Source organism: Leptopilina heterotoma, unplaced genomic scaffold (genome assembly GCF_015476425.1).
Source record: "Leptopilina heterotoma isolate Lh14 unplaced genomic scaffold, ASM1547642v1 Lhet_264, whole genome shotgun sequence".
NCBI classification, from domain to species: domain Eukaryota; kingdom Metazoa; phylum Arthropoda; class Insecta; order Hymenoptera; family Figitidae; genus Leptopilina; species Leptopilina heterotoma.
This window is the reverse complement of record NW_025110974.1, coordinates 956,308-980,134: the sequence shown is the minus strand read 5'-3', so window position 1 is coordinate 980,134 and position 23,827 is coordinate 956,308. Positions and strand designations below refer to the sequence as shown.

The 23,827-nt window shown below is 28.1% G+C and overlaps 3 protein-coding genes across 4 annotated transcripts; 1 reads left to right on the top strand and 2 right to left on the bottom strand.

The window, feature by feature from the left end:
* Positions 1-243: 243 nt before the first annotated feature.
* LOC122503559 lies at positions 244-3,831 on the bottom strand. 2 transcript variants are annotated; one of them, XM_043614136.1, is made up of 2 exons: positions 3,626-3,831; positions 244-2,683 (listed from the first exon to the last, which is right to left on the bottom strand). In XM_043614136.1, the coding sequence occupies exon 2, from the start codon at positions 2,596-2,598 to the stop codon at positions 1,009-1,011; it is 1,590 nt and encodes a 529-aa protein (XP_043470071.1). In that variant the 5' UTR covers positions 2,599-2,683; positions 3,626-3,831; the 3' UTR covers positions 244-1,008. The 2 variants fall into 2 exon arrangements, with proteins under 2 accessions (XP_043470071.1, XP_043470072.1); XM_043614137.1 differs by lacking the exon at positions 3,626-3,831 and adding an exon at positions 3,085-3,263.
* A 2,165-nt stretch (positions 3,832-5,996) lies between these two features.
* Positions 5,997-10,985, bottom strand: LOC122503558 (thioredoxin domain-containing protein 2-like). Its single transcript, XM_043614135.1, has 2 exons — positions 10,831-10,985; positions 5,997-8,478 (listed from the first exon to the last, which is right to left on the bottom strand). The coding sequence occupies exon 2, from the start codon at positions 8,397-8,399 to the stop codon at positions 6,765-6,767; it is 1,635 nt and encodes a 544-aa protein (XP_043470070.1). The 5' UTR covers positions 8,400-8,478; positions 10,831-10,985; the 3' UTR covers positions 5,997-6,764.
* Positions 10,986-16,012: 5,027 nt separating this feature from the next.
* Positions 16,013-21,865, top strand: LOC122503544 (myosin regulatory light chain 2-like). Its single transcript, XM_043614120.1, has 5 exons — positions 16,013-16,145; positions 20,055-20,294; positions 20,419-20,605; positions 21,263-21,338; positions 21,463-21,865. Exons 1-5 carry the CDS (start codon positions 16,143-16,145, stop codon positions 21,614-21,616), a joined length of 660 nt encoding a protein of 219 aa, XP_043470055.1. The 5' UTR covers positions 16,013-16,142; the 3' UTR covers positions 21,617-21,865.
* The last annotated feature ends 1,962 nt before the right edge of the window (positions 21,866-23,827 follow it).

Sequence of the window (23,827 nt, the reverse complement as noted above, 5' to 3'; positions counted from 1 at the left end):
TAATTTCCTAAACAATCATTACGATTTGTAAATTTGTAATCTATTTTTGTTGCAATTAAATTTTGACTATTAAAATGCCATTTCAAAATGTTAAGAAAACAATTTCCTATTGGACTAGGATTTTTTATAATGATAAACAAATCTCAAGGTCAATCATTTAAAAAAGTAGGAGTATACTTATCATAACTTGTTTCAGGTTGCAATAAGAAATGTTAAATTAATAAAACATAATTAACGTAATAATAATTTTAAAGGCAAACATTTTTATTACTAATTTCTATTTCTAATACACATTTTTTTTAAAGTTTGTATAACATGTGATTTTTACGTTTATCTATGTTGACATATTTCTGAGGAAATAAATAAGAAAACGTTAAAATAAAACATTAAAAAACTTTCTAAATAATTTTAAATCTTTGTTTATCTTCATGTAATATACAAAAACTTTAAAGTAAAATTAAAAATTGTATTTTCAAACAATGCTTATTTTTTTTAATAATTCGTAAAACCATTGTAAGTGAGATTGTATTGGAAAATTTAAAGACTAAGGTCCGGTTCGACAACTTCTTTTAACGGGAGTTTAATTTGGTGAACTTGGTTTATACCTAGTAATGTAGTTAGATCCAGTTTAACGACTAAAACTCTGGTTAAAACAGTTGTGGAGGTGGACCTTAATCAGAATTAAAAAGTTATAATTAAAAATAATAATAATGATTGGAAACATACCCTGTGGGCACGGCAACGTCTTTGTTCTAAAAACGTTCCTAAAACGTTTTTAGAACCTTTCATGTTCTCCACATAACATCTTAAGAACGTTTTATGTTCAAAAAACGTTTTTAGAATAACGGACGTTCTTAAGACATTATGTAGCGAACATGTAACGATCTAAAAACTTTTAAGAAACGTTTCCAGAACAAAGACGTTTTAGTGTTCAGAGGATAATAATTGCGTCATGTTTGGATGCGTAAAAACATGTTAATAAAATAATGTTAAGGAGTAGCACGGATGTTACGGATTATTTGCAAGATATTCTGTAATGTCTGTAGAATTTTTTACAATGTCAGTAGAATCTTCTGTAATGTCCGAAGGATTTTCTATAACAACCGTAGATTGTTTTGTGTTCTCCGTAAGATTTTCTGTAATGTCCTCAAAACCTTCTATAACATCCGTAGATTGTTCTGTGTCCTCCGTTAAATTTTCTGTAATGTTCTCCGAATCTTCTGTAATATCAGTAAATTGTTTTGTGCCCTCAGTAGGTTTTTCTGTAATGTCAGTAGTAAGTTCTGGAAACTCTGTTGCTGTAAGAGTTAAAAATTCATTCCTTGCAATCCTAACTTCATTTAGTAAAATTTTTATTAAATTTCCATAAATTTCATGCAATTTTTCATTGTCATTCAACTTTAAGATATCGGAAAAAAGCGTAAACATTTCAACCTTTGTTAACAAATTACTTTTATCAATCTTTTTCTTCAATTTAATATCAATTTTTTCAATAGTTTTACTATTTTCGTAAATAGTAGTTTCTTTTGTAATAGAATTGCGTAGTAGATCTTCAATATAGTTTAAGTTTGTTTGAATCTTTGGAATTGCTTCATCATCTCGATTTTTTACTAATTCTGTCCATTCAGTCCTCATTTTTTTGAATATTTCATATAATGATTGCGCTATTATCCTTATTTCCATTTCTAAGTTGTGTTGAATTTTGAGCAGGCAAACCATAGAACGATCTGAAATACTTGGAAGCACATACTGGAGATCATTTCTCTGTACGCTTCTGGAGTTCCTAATGGCCGCAAAAATATTAAAGTCAATATCGGATGTAATAGTTTTATTATTTACAGACTTTCGGAATAATCCAATACGATCATTATTTTTTATGATATAATTAAGAAAATTTTTTATATTATTGTATTCTCCTGTTGTAACGTCTACTTTTTCATTCAATAAATGTTTAATCATTTCCATGTCAACTGCAATGTTATACTGTTGTCGGGGTACTTTTGAGAAAATCACTGAAATACTTGGAAAAAACATTTCGAACTTATTTCCAAATAATTTCTCAGAATACTGCAATGATTTTAGCAGTGGATTCACAGTATCCCTATCAATGTCAAGAAAATTAATAACTAAAATAAATTTTAAAGATTTTACTTTTTTTGCCAAATGATAGAGATAAAAAGAATTAGTGATTTCTTGTAATGATTCTCTAAAGTCACTATATCCAGGAAAATCAAAAATGCTCAAACCAGGCAATTTATCTGATATCCATTTTGTAGGAATTGTAGTTTCTGGCGTTAATCCAAAACCAATTTCCGGTCCTTTGGATCGATTGTCATCTTTTATTATTTTAAATTCACCATACTGCGAATATTTCACACCCCTTAATTTATTGCCAATTAAGTAATTAATTAATGAACTTTTCCCTGTGTGTACCATGCCTAGGACAATCGCTGCATCTTCACCTGAAGCTTCTCTGGTCATATAATTCTCTGCTTCATTAAAGGATTTTACTAGTTCAATTAGTTTCACATCATTTAGTTCAAGATTTTCTCCCTGGACCCATGAAATTAATAAGAAGATGATTGTACTTCTAATCATAGTTGATAAATGGTATTAGTTTTTCAAGATAAGAATTATCCAATTTGGTTGTTATTAATTTTTTGATTGTTTTTGATTGCTTCACCTAAAAACATAAAAAATTAAATATTTTAAAACTTTTGAATACATTTGTACATTTTTAAATAAATCAGTATTATATCGCGTTCAAAATGTTAGAACCATCAGATAGGCAATTTATTGAAAGATTTTAAAATTATCTAACGATAATTTTCCAATGGATGTCAAATTATAGGTCAATCTTGACCTATTTTTAACCTACAGGTCAAAAAGAGAAACCATGAGCTCTCTCCAATTGGTCGTTTCCTTACGTCAAAATTTAGGTCAAATTTGACCTTTTTTTAAACCAGCAGGTTAAAAGTAGTTATTTTAAGTCAAAATTTATGTTAAATTTGACCTATTTTCGACGTATATGTCTAAAAGAGGCCTCTTCATGAGTAACATTACGTTACGTTAAAGTTTACGTACATTTAACCTATTTTGCCTTTTTCGACCTACAGGATATAAATAGGCCCTGTATTGAGGTCCCGTCATGAGTAACAATGCGTTACGTCAAAATTTTGGTCAAATTCGAACTTTTTTTAAAGGGCCATAAAGGCCCCAGGAATCGTTACCGTATGTCACAATTTAAGTCAACAGTGTTAAAAATTAGATTATATTTGAACCTCCCTTCAAAATTACTCAAAGTCCACTTCATATATACTGCAAAGAGTGAACATATAATCTCAATATTAGGTATCAGCAAATAAAGTTATCATAAACTTACATCTATCTTTACAGAATTCCATTAAAATTAAACATTAAAATAAATTCAAATAAATTTTCAATTACATTTGAAAAAGTTTCAGAAAATGTTATCAAAAGCAAAAATATTAATAATTATTTTCTATCAATTTGTATGTCGCTTCAATATTGTGCTAAGTAAAAATGCGTAACTTAATTTAATACTAGTGTGTTGTCAAATTAAAAATAATAATCAGAATAATTGAAAGAAGAAATAAATACATACGATTGATGTGGAACAGGCAGACTAATATAAATGCTTAGTACTTCTTTGTAACCATATGCAACGTGGCAAAAGAGTTTTTGGGGTTTTTAAAAGTTTAATAATCAAACAATTTTAATATAACAAAATTTTATATTTCGTTAACCAATACTGAAGCTACAAGTGTAACGAAAATTCATAAAAGTAGTGTTTTAAGTGGGGAATGCTATATTTTTTATTGTCATTTTTATTGTTATGCTTGAAAAAATATATACATATATATATATAATTATATATATACAGAAGATTGATAATAATGTACGTATCGAAAATATTTAATTTTTTAGCTACCTAGTCTAAAACTTTTAAATAATTTTGAATATTTTGAAAATTTTAATATTAAATTATATGTTTTAATAAATTATTTTATTATAATTGAAATAATTAAAGGTTAATTAAAAACTTTCACTTGGTCCTTTGTCGACCTTACAAAAAAATATGATGAGTAATTTTTATTAGATTCTATCATTCTTTTAAAATAAAATTTTTTCGCATTGACATAAAAATTGTAAGAAAAATGATGTAAATGATAAAATTAATGATAGGAAAAATGTAATAGGAAAATTAATTAATGTAATAGGAAAAATTGTAGAAATATAATCAAACAAACGTAAATCTGTGTTACGTGAAAAGTAACTTACCTCTTAACATTTGTTATCCTCGTTTTAAATAAGAAATTTTGAAGAAATCTTATTTGGGAATGAGGAAAAAGAATCAATGAATAAAAGTTAAGAATTAGTTAAAATGAAATTTATTATAAAATAGTATATAATGATTTCTTGAAGTTCTTTATTTGTATGTTGCCGAGAGAAGACCAGTTCCAATAAACACCTTTAACAAATAGGCGTTTATTAGATATAGAAATTGTATTGAATGGATATGATGAAAAGATTTAGTTAATTACCTTTATTGCTTCTATTCGAAGCTGAAAACCCGTTCTCCGCTCGTGGGTCCACAGTCAGTTCAGATGCACCGCCTTTCCAATTTTTACTGCTTGGAGGTTTGACAATGGCTCGGTCACACACGAGATGGGTATTACTTAGACTGGGATAATCGTAGGTAACGAGTATAGATTCGCACTGACTCCTGGTACAGAGATGATGTCGATCGCTTTGATTTAAATTAGATACTGACTGGATGCTGACTAGATACTGATTTTTGGATCCAAATTTAGGGCCTTATATACCCAGATCACATCCGTGTATCGACGTAATAGGGTTGTAAAAAGATTGCTCATCGATGGGGGTTTGTCAAGTTTTCTTGGTAACAGGTCTGGTCTAAGGTTACTTAGAGGTCACACACGTGGCATGTGACATCTGTATTAATTATTTACAATCGTATGCAACGTGGAAAAAAACTATGTGGCGTTTGCAAATGTTTATCAATTGAATATTTAACATTTCACTGAATTTTATTCAAGCATGAAGCATTACGAAAACTTTGAAAGTAAGCTTACAACAACTCGATGGGAGTACAACAAATAGTTTTTATCATTCGTTCGTAGGATAATTATAAAAAATATAATAATAAACAAATTAAAGTTTAAATAATTAAACAATTATTAAAAAATAAATAAAACAGCTATATAAACATGGCTCATAAGAATATTTAAGAATATTTAATTTAAGCTTTAATATTATGAGGTAGAGAACCAATATCTCACTCCTTTCCACAACACCTTCCCCAGGGCTTGACTTTGTAGTAATAATAAAATTATTATTGTTTATTGAATTACAAGGTAAATCGTTTCCTAAGCAATAATTCCCTAAATAATCATTATGATTTTCAAAAAAATTTAATTTTCTCTTCTCTTATTTTGCGTTTGGCATTGAATCAGATAAGCCGTTTTCAATGTACTATGTTTGTGTTCACCTATCAATTTTTACTCGGTTGACCTTATTTTAAATTTCATATTCTTTTAATTTTAACGAAATTGCATTTCTTATTGTAAAAATTTAATTCTAACTTATAATTTTTCTTTATAATTATTTCACTATTTATAATTTTATTTACTTTGCAAAATTATAATCTTTTTTTGTTGCAATTAAATTTTGACTTGTTTAAGGTTGCGCTGAAAAATATCTACTGCATCTTATAACGAAAACTAACTATAAATATTTAAATAAATTTTAATAATATTAACTGTGTATTACAAAGAAAGTTAAATATCTCTTGCGCCATGCAAAGAAAGTTAGTAAACTGACATTAGTAAATGGCTGCGATGAAGAGTATCCGTTGCGCTTCTTACAATAAGAAATGTTAAATTATAATGAGAAAATATTAACGTCAATTGTTAACATTGGGTAATCCAACCCTCCAATAAAACAAACTTGAATAACAATTTTATGGGCAAACATTTTTATTAATAATTTCTATTTCTAATACACATTTTTTTAAAGTTTGTATAACATGTGATTTTTACGTTTATCTATGTTGACATATTTCTGAGGAAATAAATAAGAAAACGTTAAAATAAAACATTACAAAACTTTCTAAATAATTTTAAATCTTTGTTTATCTTCATGTAATATACAAAAACTTTAAAGTAAAATTAAAAATTGTATTTTCAAACAATGCTTATTTTTTTTAATAATTCGTAAAACCATTGTAAGTGAGATTGTATTGGAAAATTTAAAGACTAAGGTCCGGTTCGACAACTTCTTTTAACGGGAGTTTAATTTGGTGAACTTGGTTTATAGTAATGTAGTTAGATCCAGTTTAACGACTTAAACTCTGGTTAAAACAGTTATGGAGGTGGACCTTAATCAGAATTAAAAAGTTATAATTAAAAATAATAATAATTATTGGAAACATACCCTGTGGGCACGGCAACGTCTTTGTTCTAAAAACGTTCCTAAAACGTTTTTAGAACCTTTCATGTTCTCCACATAACATCTTAAGAACGTTTTATGTTCTAAAAACGTTTTTAGAATAACGGACGTTCTTAAGCCATTATGTAGCGAACATGTAACGATCTAAAAACTTTAAAGAAACGTTTCCAGAACAAAGACGTTTTCGTGTTCAGATGATAATTATTGCATCATGTTTGGATCCGTAAAAACATGTTAATAAAATAAAATAATGTTAAGGAGTAGCACGGATGTTACGGATTATTTGCAAGATATTCTGGAATCTCTGTAGAATTTTTTACAATGTCAGTAGAATCTTCTGTAATGTTAGAGGAATTTTCTGTAACAACCGTAGATTGTTTTGTGTTCTCCATTACATTTTCTGTAATTTCCTCAAAACCTTCAATAACATCCGTAGATTGTTCTGTGTCCTCCGTAAAATTTTCTGTAATGTCCTCAGGATCTTCTGTAATGTCCTCAGGATCTTCTGTAATATCCTCAGGATCTTCTGTAATATCCTCAGGATCTTCTGTAATATCTGTAGATTGTTTTGTGTTCTCCGTAGGATTCTCTGTAATGGTAGTAGTAAGTTCTGGAATCTCCGTTGCTGTGAGGGTTAAAAATTCATTCTTTGCATTCCTAACTTCATTACGTAAAATTAGGATTAGATTCCTAGAAATTTCATGCAATATTTTATTGACATTCAACTTTAAGATATCGGAAAAAAGCGTAAACATTTCAACCTTTGTTAACAAATTACTGTCATCAATCTTCTTCTTCAATTTAATACCAATTTTTTCAATAATTTTAGTATTTTCGTAAATATTAGTTTCATTTCTAACAGAATTGTATAGTAGATCTTCAATGTAGTTTAAGTTTGCTTGAATCTTTGGAATTGCTTCATCATCTTGATTTTTTACTAATTCTTTTTTGAATATTTCATATAATGATTGCGCTATTTTCCTTATTTCTATATTTAAGAAGTGAGGGACTGTGCGCAGGAAAACTATAGTAGGATCTGAAATACTTGGAAGCACATACTGGAGATAATTTCTCTGTACGCTTCTGGAGTTTCTAATGGCCGAAAAAATTTCAAAGTCAGTATCAGATGTAATAGTTTCATTATTTTCAGGCTTTCGGAATAGTCCAATACGATCATTATTTTTTATGATATAATTGAGAAAACTTTTTATATTATTGGATGCTCCTTTTGGAACGTTGGATTTTTCTTTCAAATAATGTTCAATCATTTCCATGTCAACTGCGTTGTTATCGTGTACTCTGGGTACTTTTGAGAAAATCACTGAAATACTTGGAAAAAACATTTCGAACTTATTTCCAAATAACTTCTTAGCATACTGCAATGATTTTAGCAATGGATTCACATCTTGCCTAGCAATGTCGAAAAAATTAATAACTAAAATAAATTTTAAAGATTTTACTTTTTTTGCCAAATGATAGAGATAAAAAGAATTAGTGATTTCTTGTAATGATTCTCTAAAGTCACTATATCCAGGAAAATCAAAAATGCTCAAACCAGGCAATTTATCTGATATCCATTTTGTAGGAATTGTAGTTTCTGGCGTTAATCCAAAACCAATTTCCGGTCCTTTGGATCGATTTTCATCTTGCATTATTTTAAATTCATCATATTTAGACAATTTCACACCCTTTAATTTATTGCCAATTAAGTAATTAATTAATGAACTTTTCCCTGTGTGTACCATGCCTAGGACAATTGCTGCATCTTCACCTGAAGCTTCTCTTGTCATATAATTCTCTGCTTCATTAAAGGATTTTACTAGTTCAATTAGTAAAAAATCATTTAGTTGAAGATTTTCTCCCTGGACCCATGAAATTAATAAGAAGATGATTGTACTTCTGATCATAGTTGATAAATGGTATTAGTTTTTTAAGAAAATAATTATCCAATTTGGTTGTTATTAATTTTTGATGATATTGTTACACCTAAAAACATGACAATTTAAATATTTTAAAGCTTTTGTATATCATTTGTACATTTTTAAATAAATCAGTATAATTATATCTTAAAATTAGTGTTGCAGTATATCTATAAATATTATCAAACTATGTGTTAATATTTAAAATCCGGAAATTTTTTTAGTCTCACTATCCCCAGTTTTAAAAAATCTAGACCTTGGTTTTTTTATGTTTTTGTGCGTGTTCTCTTTTAAAATTTGAAAGAATATTGTAATTTTGATACAATAATTAAAAGTAATAATTATGTTTAAACAAAAAATTCGTGTTTATATAGGTCAAATTACACATAGATTTTGACGCAATGTAACGATCAAATTTGACATAAATCTTAACCTAGGGGGCTGCCCATACATTACGTAAGACATTTTTTTGGAAAATTTGACCGCCCCCCCCTCCCCTCTCATAACCCTTTCGTGCCTCCGGGACATATATGTCCCACTTAGAATATTTTGTGTAATTCTTATAAAAATTAACCAATTAATTTGCGCTAAACTGCTTTCTATTCCGAATGGATGTAGCTACAATTAAAAAAATAGTAAATTACAAAAAGTTGTAATATTTATTTTAAACAATAGGATAAACATTGACTGTTTTAAAAAATAACAGTTATGTAACAAACTATACATTTTATTAACATTTAGTGCATAATTTTTAACAACATTTCGTTTTTTTATGTTTTTGGGGTCGTTGATTACGAATTTTAAGTCAGATTTAAAAAATTCAAAATGGCGGATCTAATATGTCCGACAAATTTTTTAACAAATTTCAAAATTTTTTTAAATTTCATCAAAATTGCTTCCAAATTGTTACTCGGGGGTTTTCGGGGTCACTTATTACGAATCCGATGTCAGTTTAAAAAAATTCAAAATGGCGGATCCAATATGGCAGACAAGATTTTTAAAAATTGCTTGAATTTGCTTCAATATTGCTACTTGAGGATTTTCGGAGTCGCTGATTACAAATCCGATCTCAGTTCTTAAAAATTCAAAATGTCCGATTCAACATGGCGGACGAGATCTTCAAAAGTTGATTGAATTTGCTTAAAAAATGTTACTTGGGGGTTTTAATGGTCGCTGATTACGAATCTAAATTCAGTTTTTAAATATTCCACAAAATTATTTTTAAGGTAATTTTTTGTAAGGAATTCAAATGTCATAAAATATTATTTAGAAAATATTTTGAGCCTTTTTGAATTTTTATTTTACTTAAAAATTGGTAATATTTGAAACCTATTTATAATTTTATAGAATATACATGTTTTTCAAACCGCAAAAAAATTTCCAAATGAAAAAATTCATTTTCCTAATGTTTGAAGCATATTTTTTCCAATGAAAATCTTTGTTTGCAGGCGGAAAACATTAAAAAATACCATTATTATTCAATTTTTTATATGAAAATTCATTCGTTTATTTTTATTACTAAAAATAAGCTTTTTATTTTATTATTAATTTCAGATCCTAATTTTTATATAAAAAATAAAATATACAAGAAAATTTGGATAAAATTATGATCTGAAATTAGTTACAAAATTGAGGCCTTGAATCTAATAACTCGTCCATGAGTGGCCCAGAGGCGCTCACTGCTTACTGACTGGCATTAGCGCGTCCGGTCCGAGCGTCGGGCGAGTTATTCGATCCAAGGCAATATTGGCAATATTGAAGCAAATTCAAGCAATTTTTTGAAATCTTGACCGCCATTTTTAATTTTGCAAATTTTTCAAATCTGACTTCTGATTCACAATCAGCGACCCCGAAAATCCCCGAGTGACAATTTTGAAGCAAATCCAACCGCTAGATTCCCCGAGGGCACGAAAGAGATAAGATATTTTACATATATTAGCGCCATTTTTACTATTGTTCGTAAGATCTTGCTGACCCCCCCCTCCCCCTAAATGTCTTACGTAATTTATAGACGGCCCCCAGGGTATCGACCCTTTGGAGGACCCGTATGGGGCCCTTTTGTCAAGTTTTAAGTAATAATAATTTTTACGGGAAGGGGTTTAAAAACTTTTTGACTATAAGCGGTGGCGGCGGAATGATTTTATATTAATAAGGAGAGATATATAATCATAGAAAAATAATATTTTTAATTATATAATGCCTTCTTGTAATTTAAATTTTGTTAAAGATATAAAACTTTCGCATTTCACCATTAGCTGTAAAATCGCTTCAATATTGGGTTATAACTAGAAAGCAATATATTTTTAAAAAAAAACGCTTGTAAATTGCGTAACTAAAAATTAATTGCCAATTTAAGACTAGTTTCTTATTAAATTAAAAATAATAATTAAAATAATTGAAAGAAGAAATAAATACATACGGTTTTGGTAGAACAGACAGACTAATATGAATGCTTTGTACTTCTTTGCAACCATATATGCAACGTGGCAAAAGACTTTTTTGACGTTTGCAAAAGTTTAACAATCAAACATTTCTAATATCACAAAATTTTATATTTCGTTAACCAATAATGAAGCTACAAGTGTACCGAAAATTCATAAAAGTATAGGTAGTATTTGAAGCGGAGAATATGATATATTTTTTATTGTCATTTTTATTGTTGCGCTTGAAAATTTTTGTATATGAAGATTGATACTAATGTACGTATCAAAAATATTTGATTTTTTTAGCTACCTAAAGTCTAAAACTTTTAAATAATTTTGAATATTTTGAAAATTATAATATTTTTATTTTACGATAGGTTTTAATAAATTATTTTATAATAATTGCCAAGATTTTCCACGTTTTCGAAATTTTACAAAATATTATTATAAATCTAATTAATAATAATTTTACATTAATTTTTATAGTGTAGTTTAATTGTTTATAATTTTTAATTAATTGTAGGTTTTCGAATTTTAATTTTATCGTAATTTTCGCATTGTTGTTTTATAAACAACAAATATTTATTTATATACATTATTAATAATATTAAGATATTAATGGTTGTAGAATATAAAATTATTTAAATAAAAAGTTAAAGTTAATTGTTAAGAAGGATGAAATTTGAACTGCCTTCTTCACGGTACAATCTGTGAGCGATAAAAATGTTGTGTAAACGAATTTTCTTGGGAACAAATATAATTTTGAAATTTTTGTTTAGTCTGTTTAATGTGACTCTTATAGGGTCTGTCACGGGTAAAAACGTGAAATAAATGTTTTTGTATAATTTTAAATAGACTTTATTTAATTTTACAAATGTTGGTTAGTGTTAATTTTGACAGTCGGAGAAATACTGAATTCTACTTATTTTAGGGCACATTATATATAGGGTTAGGGTTTCAACATAATAATCTTATCAATGTAGGCTAAACTAAGGGGCCGTTCAAAAAATACGTAACGCTTTAGGGGGGAGGGGGGTCAAGCTATTTGTTACGGTCAGCAGAAAAAATGGCGCTAATGTATACAACATTGCGTTACATGGGGGGAGGGGGGGTCCAAATTTCCGAAAAATAGCGTTACGTATTTTTTGAACGGCCCCTAATGTTAAGACTCATCGAGGTCGAGTATCACAGATTTGGCTGACGAAACACATGTGTTTTAGAAGAATTATTGGGTCACCGTTACACCCCCCTTATTAGACATGTTTTACACCTGAAAAACTTATTTTGGCATTTTCCTAAATCTTATTGGTTTTTCGTCTAGTTTACTATCGGTACTGTTTTCGTCCGAAGTAGTAGGAATATACGTTACTACTTGGGGTGAAATTTCGTTATTTATGTCGTTGGTAGTAGTGCAAAATACGTTTATACATACATTATAGGTATGCATTTTTTCAAAAATTCCACATTTATATAAAAATATTACTAATAAAATAGTCATAGAACCATACCCTAAATAGCTTAAAACCTCATTAGCAGTTTCCCTCCAAGACTTATTTCTTCTTTCTTTTTGGATATTACTAATGGAAATTTCTATATCATTAAGTGATTTGCCTACCTGTAATAGAGTAAATTGTTTGGAATCAATTTGTTTTTGTAGAGGGATCAATTTTTGATGCATTAAATTAAGTTCCTTCTCAGAATAAGGAATTGTTATATTTTTATGGTATTTTTTATATTTAACTATAGAATTACTTTTCTTTAACTTTATTATGGAATCCTCATAATTTAATATGCAATTTTCTTTTGTGGTAATTAAAGTTGGCACAGTAATAGTAATTTCATTATTCTGAAAATTACAAAAAGTATCTAAAGTAATAGGTATTTGTGGTATAAATAAGTATCCCTGGTTGCCTTTTAATTGAATATAAACATATTTGTCGATTTTTATAACACTCAATTCACATGTCTTAATATCAATTAAATTAGATTTTGATTTTATAATTTGGTTTTCACATGTCTCTACTTCTGATAGTAAATAGGTAGGATGATTTCTAGCGCATACAAACATTTTATTTGCTATTTTACATTTGTCTATTTCATTTTCACTAATTGGAACGTAAAATGTTTTAATGCTATTTGGCTATTTTGGTGTTAATATTTGGGGGTGGATAATTCCATGTTTTCCATCATTAACGGAGTTTATTAAAATATTCACATTTTGACTTAATTCGTCTGCAAGCATTGCTATAATAGTGATTTGGTTGGAAAGGATTATATCTTTTGTATTATTATTTATTCTATTAGTGATCTGATTACTGTTGAGTAGTTCATGATAAACTTCCTGTAGTATCCTGAGAGACCAAGAAATGATTTAACTTGTTTTTCATTCATTGGTTGTTTAAAGTTTTGAACTGCTTCTATTTTATTTGGGTTTGGTTTGACTCCTTCTGATGTAATTAGATGTCCTAGATATTCTAATTCTGGTTTTAAGAATTCACATTTGTCTGGTTGAAGTTTCAACCCAGTTGCTCTTAATCTGTCGAACAATGTAGTTAGATTTTTATTGTGTTCTTGTAATGTTCTTCCAAATACAACGATGTCGTCAAGATAGGCAAAACAAATTTTTCCGATGAGTCCCCTCAAGGCTGTATCCATCATTCGTTGAAATGTTGCGGGTGCATTTTTGAGTCCAAATGGCATTCTGTTAAAATGAAAATGTCCATCAGATGTAGAAAATCCTGTATATTTTTTTGACTCTTCTTCCATTAGAATTTGGTGAAATCCAGAACTCAAATTAAGTGCTGAAAAATATTTTGCTTTCCCCAAATGGTCAATGTTATCTTCGATAACTGGTAAAGGATAAGCATCTAAATCGGTTTTATCATTGAGCTTTCTAAAATCTATTACAACGCGCCATTTGGTGATACCTGATGCATCCTCCTTCTTCGGTACTACCCACAAAGGTGAATTATAAGGTGTATTAGAATGAGATATTATTATTTTCTTTAACATGTCGTTTACTTGAGTTTTAGCTTCGTTCCGATGTACTTCTGGTGCTCTTAATTGTCGTTTATTTACCGGTATATCGTCTTTTAAAATTATTCGATGAGAAACAAGTTCTGTGCATGGTAAAGGATCTCCTGGGAATCCAAATATATCGTGATACATTGTGATTATTTTCTCGATGTTTTCTTTATATTCCTCTTCTATATGATTCAATCTGACATTTTCTTTTAATAATTTGAGTCGTTCATTTAATTCTTTTATTGTTATGGCATGAATAATTTCTTTTCTATCTACAAGTGTTTTTATGGGTTTTGGTTTGATTTCTTCTTTCCGGATGATCATTGGTTCGTTAGTTGGGTTATATAAAGGAACCTTTATTTTATAAATTAAGTGCTTAATAATAGCTTAATAATAACACTGGTTTTCATTATGACCTACTTTCTTACAAAAGCTACAATGCATCATAAGTCTTGTTTTTGTACTGGAATCAGATTTTTTCTTAAAGTTGAGATTGTGGGTTGTGATTTACTAACTTGTTTATATTTCTTATTTTATTTCTCTCAATTAACCAAACTTCTGATTGTATGGCAATCTGTTGAGCTTCTCGAATGTCTTTAGGGTTTTTTGACAATACTTTATCAGAAATATCTTCTCTTAAATTGAGAATGTATTTTTCTAAAATTGTCTGTTCTTCATTAGCTATAGATACTTTCCCCTCGAGATTAGTGGGATATTTTGATTGTACGGCATATAGAAGTTCATTTATTTTTTGGTTAAATCGAATGTTGAAATTTTGTGTTGATTCGATTGACCCTTGAATGACTTGGGCTAATTTTGTCCGATGGGTTTCTAAGGATCCCATAGCTCCGAAATTTGATCTTAAAGCTTCAAATAATTCTTCGTAATTTTCAATACTCAAAAATCTAATTGCTTTTTCTGCTTCGCCTTCTATTCTTTCGGATATTATCCAATGTAGTATAATATTCCTGGATTATTACATTGATTTTTTATCTTTTTGACTAAACTAATGAAAGATTCAACACCGATGTCGTCGTGTCCGTTAAATTTTTTAATTAATTTTACTACATCTCTTGTTGGTATTATGAATAATTTACAAATTTTTTCTAAATATTTATTTTATTTATTTTCTTACTTCTTATTAAGAAAAACTGATGTCTTCCTTTGATGATTTTGGTTGGAGGGATGTGCAATGAATGGCCGTAGACACTGCTGCTGACGTATCTGCTGATTTTTCCTTGTCCAAGGTCTATCAAGTTTATAATAAAAACAAAGGTGTCCGTAGAGAGCCTTTGGAGTATCTTCTCCTTTAATATTGAGTTTCTGTCGATAATTTGTCCGTAATCAGTGATAGCACAGTTTGACAAAACTTTTTGTCGTTTGTTGCTATCCTGGCAGGATCGCCAAAATAATTTATGTCACGGGTAAAAACGTGAAATAAATGTTTTTGTATAATTTTAAATAGACTTTATTTAATTTTACAAATGTTGGTTAGTGTTAATTTTGACAGTCGGAGAAATACTGAATTCTACTTATTTTAGGGCACATTATATAGGGTTAGGGTTTCAACATAATAATCTTATCAATGTAGGCTAAACTAATGTTAAAACTCATCGAGGTCGAGTATCACAGATTTGGCTGACGAAACACATGTGTTTTAGAAGAATTATTGGGTCACCGTTACAGGTCCATTTTAAGTTATTTGAAAGATAAAAGTTAAAAAATATTTGCTACAAAATAAATATAATATATTTAGGGGTGTTCTATTCTTTTGCTACACCCTCTGTATTAAAAGAATATTTTTTTATTTTCTAATATTTTATTTATTTGAATATTTATTATGTAAATAATATTTAAAAACTAATTAATATAATTTAAAATATAACTTGTTAATAATAAAGGAATTATTATTATTTTAAATTATAATTTCAAGTCACTGTAATAGCGTAAAATTGAAGTTAATTTTTTTTATTTATAGTTATTCTGAGATGCGCTTTCAACTTATATTTTCTTTCGAGAGGGTAAATTTATAACGATACTGAATGGAAATAAAGCAATTTGCTTAAGTTCAAATATATGTATCTAAGGTCGCTATTTTCGGGAAGCTCGTTCTAAACATGGCCATATAGGCGTTGGCGTTTTACCGGGCATATCCCTGCTCAAATGCCAATCTGTGGAAGGGGAATTTCATGTAAATTACTTAGGCAATTTCAACTCTACATTTTAGACAGTAGGTTTATTGCTATCTTCTCGTACAATTCCTCTTCACATTAGTTAAACAACCATGGTAAGTGTAATCGACAACCACCCCAAAAAACAAAACAAAAAAACATTAATAGGACACCATGACAGTACCAATGCGGACTACTGCAGTTTTTTCCTCTCCTTATCGTTCTGCTTAATAATTTTTAGCAAAATTTTTTTTTATTACATTTTTCATCTATCAGAAAACTTATAAATGGGTGATTCTCCTGAAAGGGACCCTTTTTTGGTTGAATTTCCAAAAAATCAAATTATTCTTTTTTTGTTACTTTTTTTTCATAATTAAATTTAGAAAATATTTAAAGATAAAAATATAAGCTGCGCAAAATTAATTTTCAGAAATAAGACCTCCAAGAACATTTTATTATCATGTGTTCTAGAGGTTAAGTATAATTAATTATAACTTTTAAATTAATTATTTTGTAAAAAAAACTCGGTAGGAATATTTTTTTTAAATAATAAATTGTTATGTTTCAATTTATTGCACTTTTTGCTTTTATATTTTATTTTTATTAAATTAATAATTTAATTTGAGGGTTAAATATTTCAAAACAATGATTAAAAATCAAAAACAAAAGAAAACGCATATCAAATATAAAAAAAGGCTTCGGAGATGAATTCATAATTTAATGAAAAAATTCTCATTTTTTTTAATTTTAAAAATATTACAATTTTTTTAACAATATTTTTAACAATATTTTTAGTTTTTAACATCAAATATTTTCACATAGATTACATATTATGTTTAAAACGTTAAAAAATATGATGTTGTTATATAGAAATCGAGGCTTCGGAGATGAATTTAATTTTTACTCTCATTGATAATACTATTTTAATTAATAATTTCAATAACTTTTTTTATCTTATTTTAAACAAATGTAAGTAAAAAATAATCGTTATGTTCTGAACTTTAATTTGATATATATCATAAATATGTTGAAATTATTTATATACGTTAAAATATATTTATAAAATATACATTCTGTTTAACCAAAATTCGATGACAAAATTAAATATGTTTTTTAAATAGGAAGAACTTTAAATATAAGCAATAGAAGATTATATAAAGATAGATAAATCTTCGTAGATTATAAATAAATTTTTTTTTAAATTTAATCTTGATAAAATATTAATGAAAAATTAATTTAAATAATGAACCTCATGTTGGAGACACGTGAAGTGGTCCCTTTCAGGAGAATCACCCAAATACAGACAAAGAAATTGTTCTGATTTACATTTGAAGAAAAAATTTCGAAAAATTCAATAAGAAAACATCACTTGAAGATGTCTTCAAGTGTTAATTTTTCATTAATTATTAATTTAGTAGATTTTTTTTAATAATTGGCATCAGATAGGACAAGTATTTGAATTTTAATAAAGGTTTTGAATTTTTTTTTCAACAAAGTTATTGACTTTTGAAAAGGAATAAAACGTCCGATGACGTTCAAGATATTTATTTTTTTAAGAACCAGTATGCTTAACAAGGTTCGAGAAGAAAATTAAAAAAAAATTAATTTGAATTAATTGTATTTTTAAACAAAATTTTGATTTAAATTCTACAAGTAAACTAGAAATCGATAAATTTTGAATTTCTTAAAAAGAAAAAGAATAACAAATATTCGAATGCATTCCCCATAACAGAATCATAGTTTTTAAAAATTTTCTTTAGAAAAATTAATTCTAATTTTAATTAAAAACTAATTTGCTATAACTAATTTTGACTAATTTTTAAGAAAATATTTTTTTTGAAAAAGAAACCTGCTATTAAAACAAATCATTTTTTTTTATTTTCTTCTGAGTAGAAAAAATAATCCATTTGTATTTTACATACAAGTTTCGTAGAATTAATAATTTCGAAAACAAACTTTTTATTTGAATATTGAAAAATTTTAATTTTCACCGAAAGGAAATTAATTTTTATCTCTTTGTAATTTTGTAAATTTTTATTTTATAAAATATTTAGAGATTTCTTAAATAATATCAGTTTTATTGGATCGTGAGAATTAAAAAATTGTTATTATAAAAATAGAAATTATAAAAAAATGTTTCAACTCTGAAAACCGTAAGAGTCATTTTCACTGTATATTGTTATGTGAAAATGACTCTTACTGTTTTTGGAGTTGAGCAGTTTTCAAAATTTAGAATTTTCTCAATTTACGGTAATTTTAATATAAAAAAGGTCTTCTATGTTTAAAATGCCGGTAGTAATTAAAAATATTTCCCGAAAAGTGGATTAAAAATATTGAAAGCAACAAATAAAATTTAATATCAATTAATCGAATTCGTTCATAATACTGAGATTTCTTTTCGTTATTTTTGGTTGCAAATTTCTTAAATACTAAATTAAGGATAATTTTTAAAAAAGTAATATTTTTGTAAAGACTTTTATTAATTATATTATTTTTATTGATCTTCAGAATTTTTTCCAATTTCTCATTTTGGTCTCTGTTGTTCTTGGCACTAAATAAACGTTCAATGAAGAAATCTTTGACTTCTCATCATATCCTCGAATGCTACGAATCTTAGAAACGTTATATAAATAATATTTAAAACGGTAAAGTCTATTTGTAAATTTATGTTTTATTTTATTATTTTATGTCCACTATTATTATATAAATATATAATATATAATATATAATATATAATATATAATATATAGTATATAATATATAATATATAATATATAATATATAATATATAATATATAATATATAATATATAATATATAATATATAATATATAATATATAATATATAATATATAATATATAATATGTATATATAATTATTAATAATAATTTAAAGTATAATAATTATTATCATTTTTTTAAATTTAAAATACATTCCTTTAGAAGTTTTAAAATTTTATACAACATGTTGCAAAGAAGAAATAATAATAGAAACACTTTGATACAAATTTAATTTTTCAAAACAACTTTATGTTATTTATAATAAATATCCGAACACAAAAAAATAAACCATTTGTTATTGCTTACTAATGTTTTCTGTCAAAATCTTCTGTTAGATTTATAAAATATTTGCAACGACAATTTTAGAAGCTTAACTCCTCACCCACCTCATCATAAAATAATTTCTATGAAAAGGTAAATCAATAAAAATTAAAGAAATACTTATTCACATATAAAATGGATTTTACCATAAGGGAATAAAAATATTGCAGAATTTTTGTACAATCTTCATTATTTGATATAAAACATATTGTCTACTTATTCGCATAAGAGAAGTTAAGAAGTTTTTCATTAATGTTGATAATTGGGAAATTTATATACAGAAATGAAATGTTTTTGGCTCAAGAAAATTTGACTTGATTTAAGTTCAGCGTGGGTGGCATATAGACGATAGTATTATGGATGTGATGCAAGTAAATAAATGACTTGGACCACATATTTGGAACAAGACCAAACTTCAGATAGATCAGTAAATGTTATATATTATAAATGAAACATAACGGTTACTTAATTTAAGGAAATGGCATTTCTTATTTAATTCAAAGTAGAAATATTTTTCAATTGCAAATATATCTAATATCATGTAATATATTTAATATCATATTGATATTAATATAATAATATAAATATAATATACTATTTTGGTAAAAAAAAAATCACGTCAATTGTCCCATGTCTAAACATTTATATTCATATAATTCACCCCCAAGATTCTGTAGCTTATCAAAAATTTACAAAGATAAATGTTCCATGAGACCACTAACAAGTTAGAACTAAATTAATTGTCCCTATTGCTCCTTTGATTGAAATTTCAATATATAGGTTTTTGGTACCCCAATGGGTTCACCATTGTCGGGCCTAATAGCTGACCTTGTAATGGATAATAATTAAAAAAATATATATCCATACATTTCTTTACCGAATTAGTTTACAAATTTATTTCATAAAATGTTATTTTACCTGCAGGCAGATAAGGAAAAGAAGAAGAAGCCAAAAAAGAAGGAAGAGGCAGCCGCAGCTGAACCAAAGGCAGAGGGTGATGCAGCACCAGCACCAGCAGCAGCAGCACCTGCTCCTGAACCTGAACCAGCAACGAAATCACCATCAGAATCGAACAGAGCAAGTCGCGGTAGTAAGCGAACAAAACGCTCTGGTTCAAATGTATTCTCCATGTTCTCACAAAAGCAGGTTGCGGAATTTAAAGAGGTACAGTAGTAACTATATTTTTTAAAAATACTATTTTTTTTCAAACAAACGTCTAAAACTGCTTTTTATAAAAAGACACCTCACTTGCATAAAATAAAAATAAAATCTCGATTGTTTTTTGTAGGGTTTCAGTATGATGGATCATGATAAGGATGGAATTGTCAGTAAAAGTGATTTACGCCATACTTTCGATCAAGTTGGACGTCTATGTAATGAAAAAGAGTTGGACGAAATGATTGGAGAAGCATCGGGTCCCATTAACTTTACGCAACTACTCAATCTTTTTGCAACTCGCATGTCAGGATCAGGAGGTATGTTAATTGGTTCTTTTTCTCTATTTTGTAGAATTCAAGAATGGTTTTTCTTGAACTCTACAAGCTTTACTGTAAATTGTCAACAATTTTTTTTTTGATAAACTAGCTGAGACGATAGGTGCAAGCTTTAGAAAAATTTAACGAGAATTTAATCGCCTAGTTAATTTTCATTCCTTTAAGAATTCCTCAAATGTTCTAATTGGCATTGTAAGCTTTACAATCTCTGGCATTTGTTTCTTGATATGCCAAAGTTATTTGGCAATGATCCAAATATGATGATAATGATGATGACGATTATCTTAATGATGATCATCCTCCACCTTTATTAAAATCTAAGAGAAAGCAAAAGCAAAGGGCCTGTCCAATCAAAATTAGAGAATAAAAATAAAAAGCAAAGACTGAAATTCTAATAAAAAGCCAATTTGGCACCATAAGCTCAAGATTTATGAAAAATAAAATGAGAAATGACTTTCAAGCAGGGTTGCATTATTTGTTGACAAATGAAGAGCAAATGAGATTTATTTTCATCTACAGTGCCGATCGCGACGAATTTGCCATCTCGCATATGCTACTTCATTCATATACATTGAATTAACTGAAAAATTTGCAGCAGTACATAAATTTCAAAAATTAACAAATTTCTTAAATTTTAAGGTGCTGATGATGATGACGTTGTTATGCAAGCGTTCAAAAGTTTTGATGATGGCAACGGAAAAATTGACGCTAATAGGTAATTTTAATATTACTCGCTTTACTCAAATTTAAAAATCAAACATTACAAAAAAATATCTATTTTCGAAAAAAATTGTTTTTTAATATCATTGAAATTAAATTCTCCTTTTTATTATTTTTAGATTAAAGAAAGCCCTTATGACCTTCGGAGATAAATTTACTCAAAAAGAAATAAATGATGCATATGATCTTATGGACATTGATGACAATGGAAAGATTGACACCGACAGTCTTATTAATATGCTCTTGGGTACAGGTGAAGAAGAAGAGTCATAATGACTGAATGTTTCTTAAAGAAAACTATCTATAAAAAAATGTACGAAATTCACTTAAAATTTTAATTACGACTGCTTTAATTTGTATAATATTTTTATGATAAAAAATGTAATTTTAATAATTTAAAAATAATGTTAAATTCTTTGAAAAGTTAGGAAGATCATTTCTTAAAAAAATTTGTAAAGCAAAGAAAATTGTATATATTTTTAATTTAATGATGAAAAATAAACTCATAATTACAATATATAATTTCGATTAATGGTTGGGTTAATATGTTTTGAAATATGTGAATGTTATTGGACTCTTCCTTAAATTGCTGGGTTTTAGGGAGACTTGTGTTGCGTCAAAACAAAAATCTTTTTAAACTTACCTAACGTTCCTCGTTTTAAATTAGTTTCAATGAAGAACCTTATTTAGTATGAGGATATAAGTCAATAAGCCTACTAATATTTTGAGAGAGAAATTTATTCAGAACAACAAATTAATAATCAATGAGTCAATTTAGTTGATAAGAAAAAAGGTCATTGAAAATATAAATCTTACTCGGATATTCGATGTATGGGACAAGTGTTTGTATGTTTGTAGATCTCTGGACGTTTATCCTTTATATTCCAATACAAATATTAGGCTTCCACAACTGTTCGTAGTCATTTAAAGAAATTGGAGTTGAGCACTGGTTAAGGAAACTGGACCCTTCATGACAAATTGATTAACTGGATTTTGTCGCTCCAAGTATCAATTTCTTCCTCATTTTCATTAAAATCATATTTTTGATTTAATCTTGTTAACATTATCGAAGCAAGTTTCCTTTTTGTATCTTTATTGTTTTCAAATGTTTCTATATTTTTTTTTTTTTTGTTTTGTTTTACGAGGGAAGTTGGAAATCTGCTCATTATCAGATACCTCATGGCCCGTACCATGAGGTTATGTGGGGATGAACTCCGAGCCACTACAAAGTGTAGCTTCAGCTAAAGCAAGTTAGCCTAAGGCTCTGTCGACCCACTAAAACCAACTCCCCATTTCCAGGACTCTATTTCCACCTGCGGTACTACCTATTGGCTTCACTTCGCAGGTGGAAGTCCCCTCTCTTACATCTCTCTATCCATTCTGTAACAGAAAACAAGAAAAAATTTAAATAAAATAAAATATATAATAGGTTCATTAACCACCGGGGGGAACCGCGGGAGTGGGAGGAGGAACGAAAATTAGTTCCTCCTCCCCCTCCCGCGAATCGTCTCCAGTGATTACTCCAGGTTAACCTCTTCTTCCGTCCACATCTTTTGTCTTCATTACCGAGGTAATGAAGAACTCGATGTGGCGCCAAGAGTCCGCGCTTTGGAGCATAGTTGAGACCATGTCATCAGCGGTGAATTGAGTTTTCACCGCGTCAAACATGTCCCGTCTTAGCTCACTCCATTGCCCGCAGGAGAAGAGAGTGTGTTCCGCGTCGTCTATTTCAGCGCCGCAATACACACATTCCGCCTCTTCTCTGATCTTAAATCTATGAAGGTACTGACCGAAGCAGCCGTGACCAGTCATCGCCTGCGTAAGGTAATAGCCAACCTCGCCGTGCTTTCTTTCTAACCAGGTGGCGAGGTGGGAAATCAGGCGGTAAGTCCACCTTCCTTTGGATTCCCCATCCCAAGTCCACCTTCCTTTGGTGGACCTCAATGTAATCCTTATCATGTGTAACAAAACAAGTTGCATTGTTAGGGGAAATAATCAGATCCGGCATGTAATAGGTTGGTTTATAAAATATAAATGGTTGAGAATAATGGTTGTTTATAATAATATTCATAATACTCGCTAAAATATAATAATGTTACGTGAACATAAGTAACTTACCTCTTAACATTTGAAGTCCTCGTTTTAAATAAGAAATTCCGAAGAAATCTTATTTGGGAATGAGGAAAAAGAATCAATGAAAAGTCTAATAGTTAATTAAATGAAATTTATTATAAAATTGTATATAATGATTTCTTGAAGTTCGTTATTTGTATGTTGCCGAGATAAGACCAGTCCCTTGACCAATAAACACCTTTAACAAATGAGCGTTTATTAGTTATAGAAATTTTTATGAAAAGATATAATTAAAAGATTTTATCGTTATTTACCTTTATTGCTTCTATTGCAATCTATTTTAGATCTCGTTCACAAACTTGTTATAAATTTTCGATTTATTACTTAATAATTAATAACTGTTTGAGGTTG

Coding starts and splice junctions, on each gene's coding strand:
- LOC122503559 (XM_043614136.1), bottom strand. CDS start 2,598: ATGATTAGAAGTACAATCATCTTCTTATTAATTTCATGGGTCCAGGGA.
- LOC122503558 (XM_043614135.1), bottom strand. CDS start 8,399: ATGATCAGAAGTACAATCATCTTCTTATTAATTTCATGGGTCCAGGGA.
- LOC122503544 (XM_043614120.1), top strand. Junction 20,295..20,418: donor AGGTTGCGGAATTTAAAGAG/GTACAGTAGTAA, acceptor TGTTTTTTGTAG/GGTTTCAGTATGATGGATCA. Junction 21,339..21,462: donor GGAAAAATTGACGCTAATAG/GTAATTTTAATA, acceptor TATTATTTTTAG/ATTAAAGAAAGCCCTTATGA.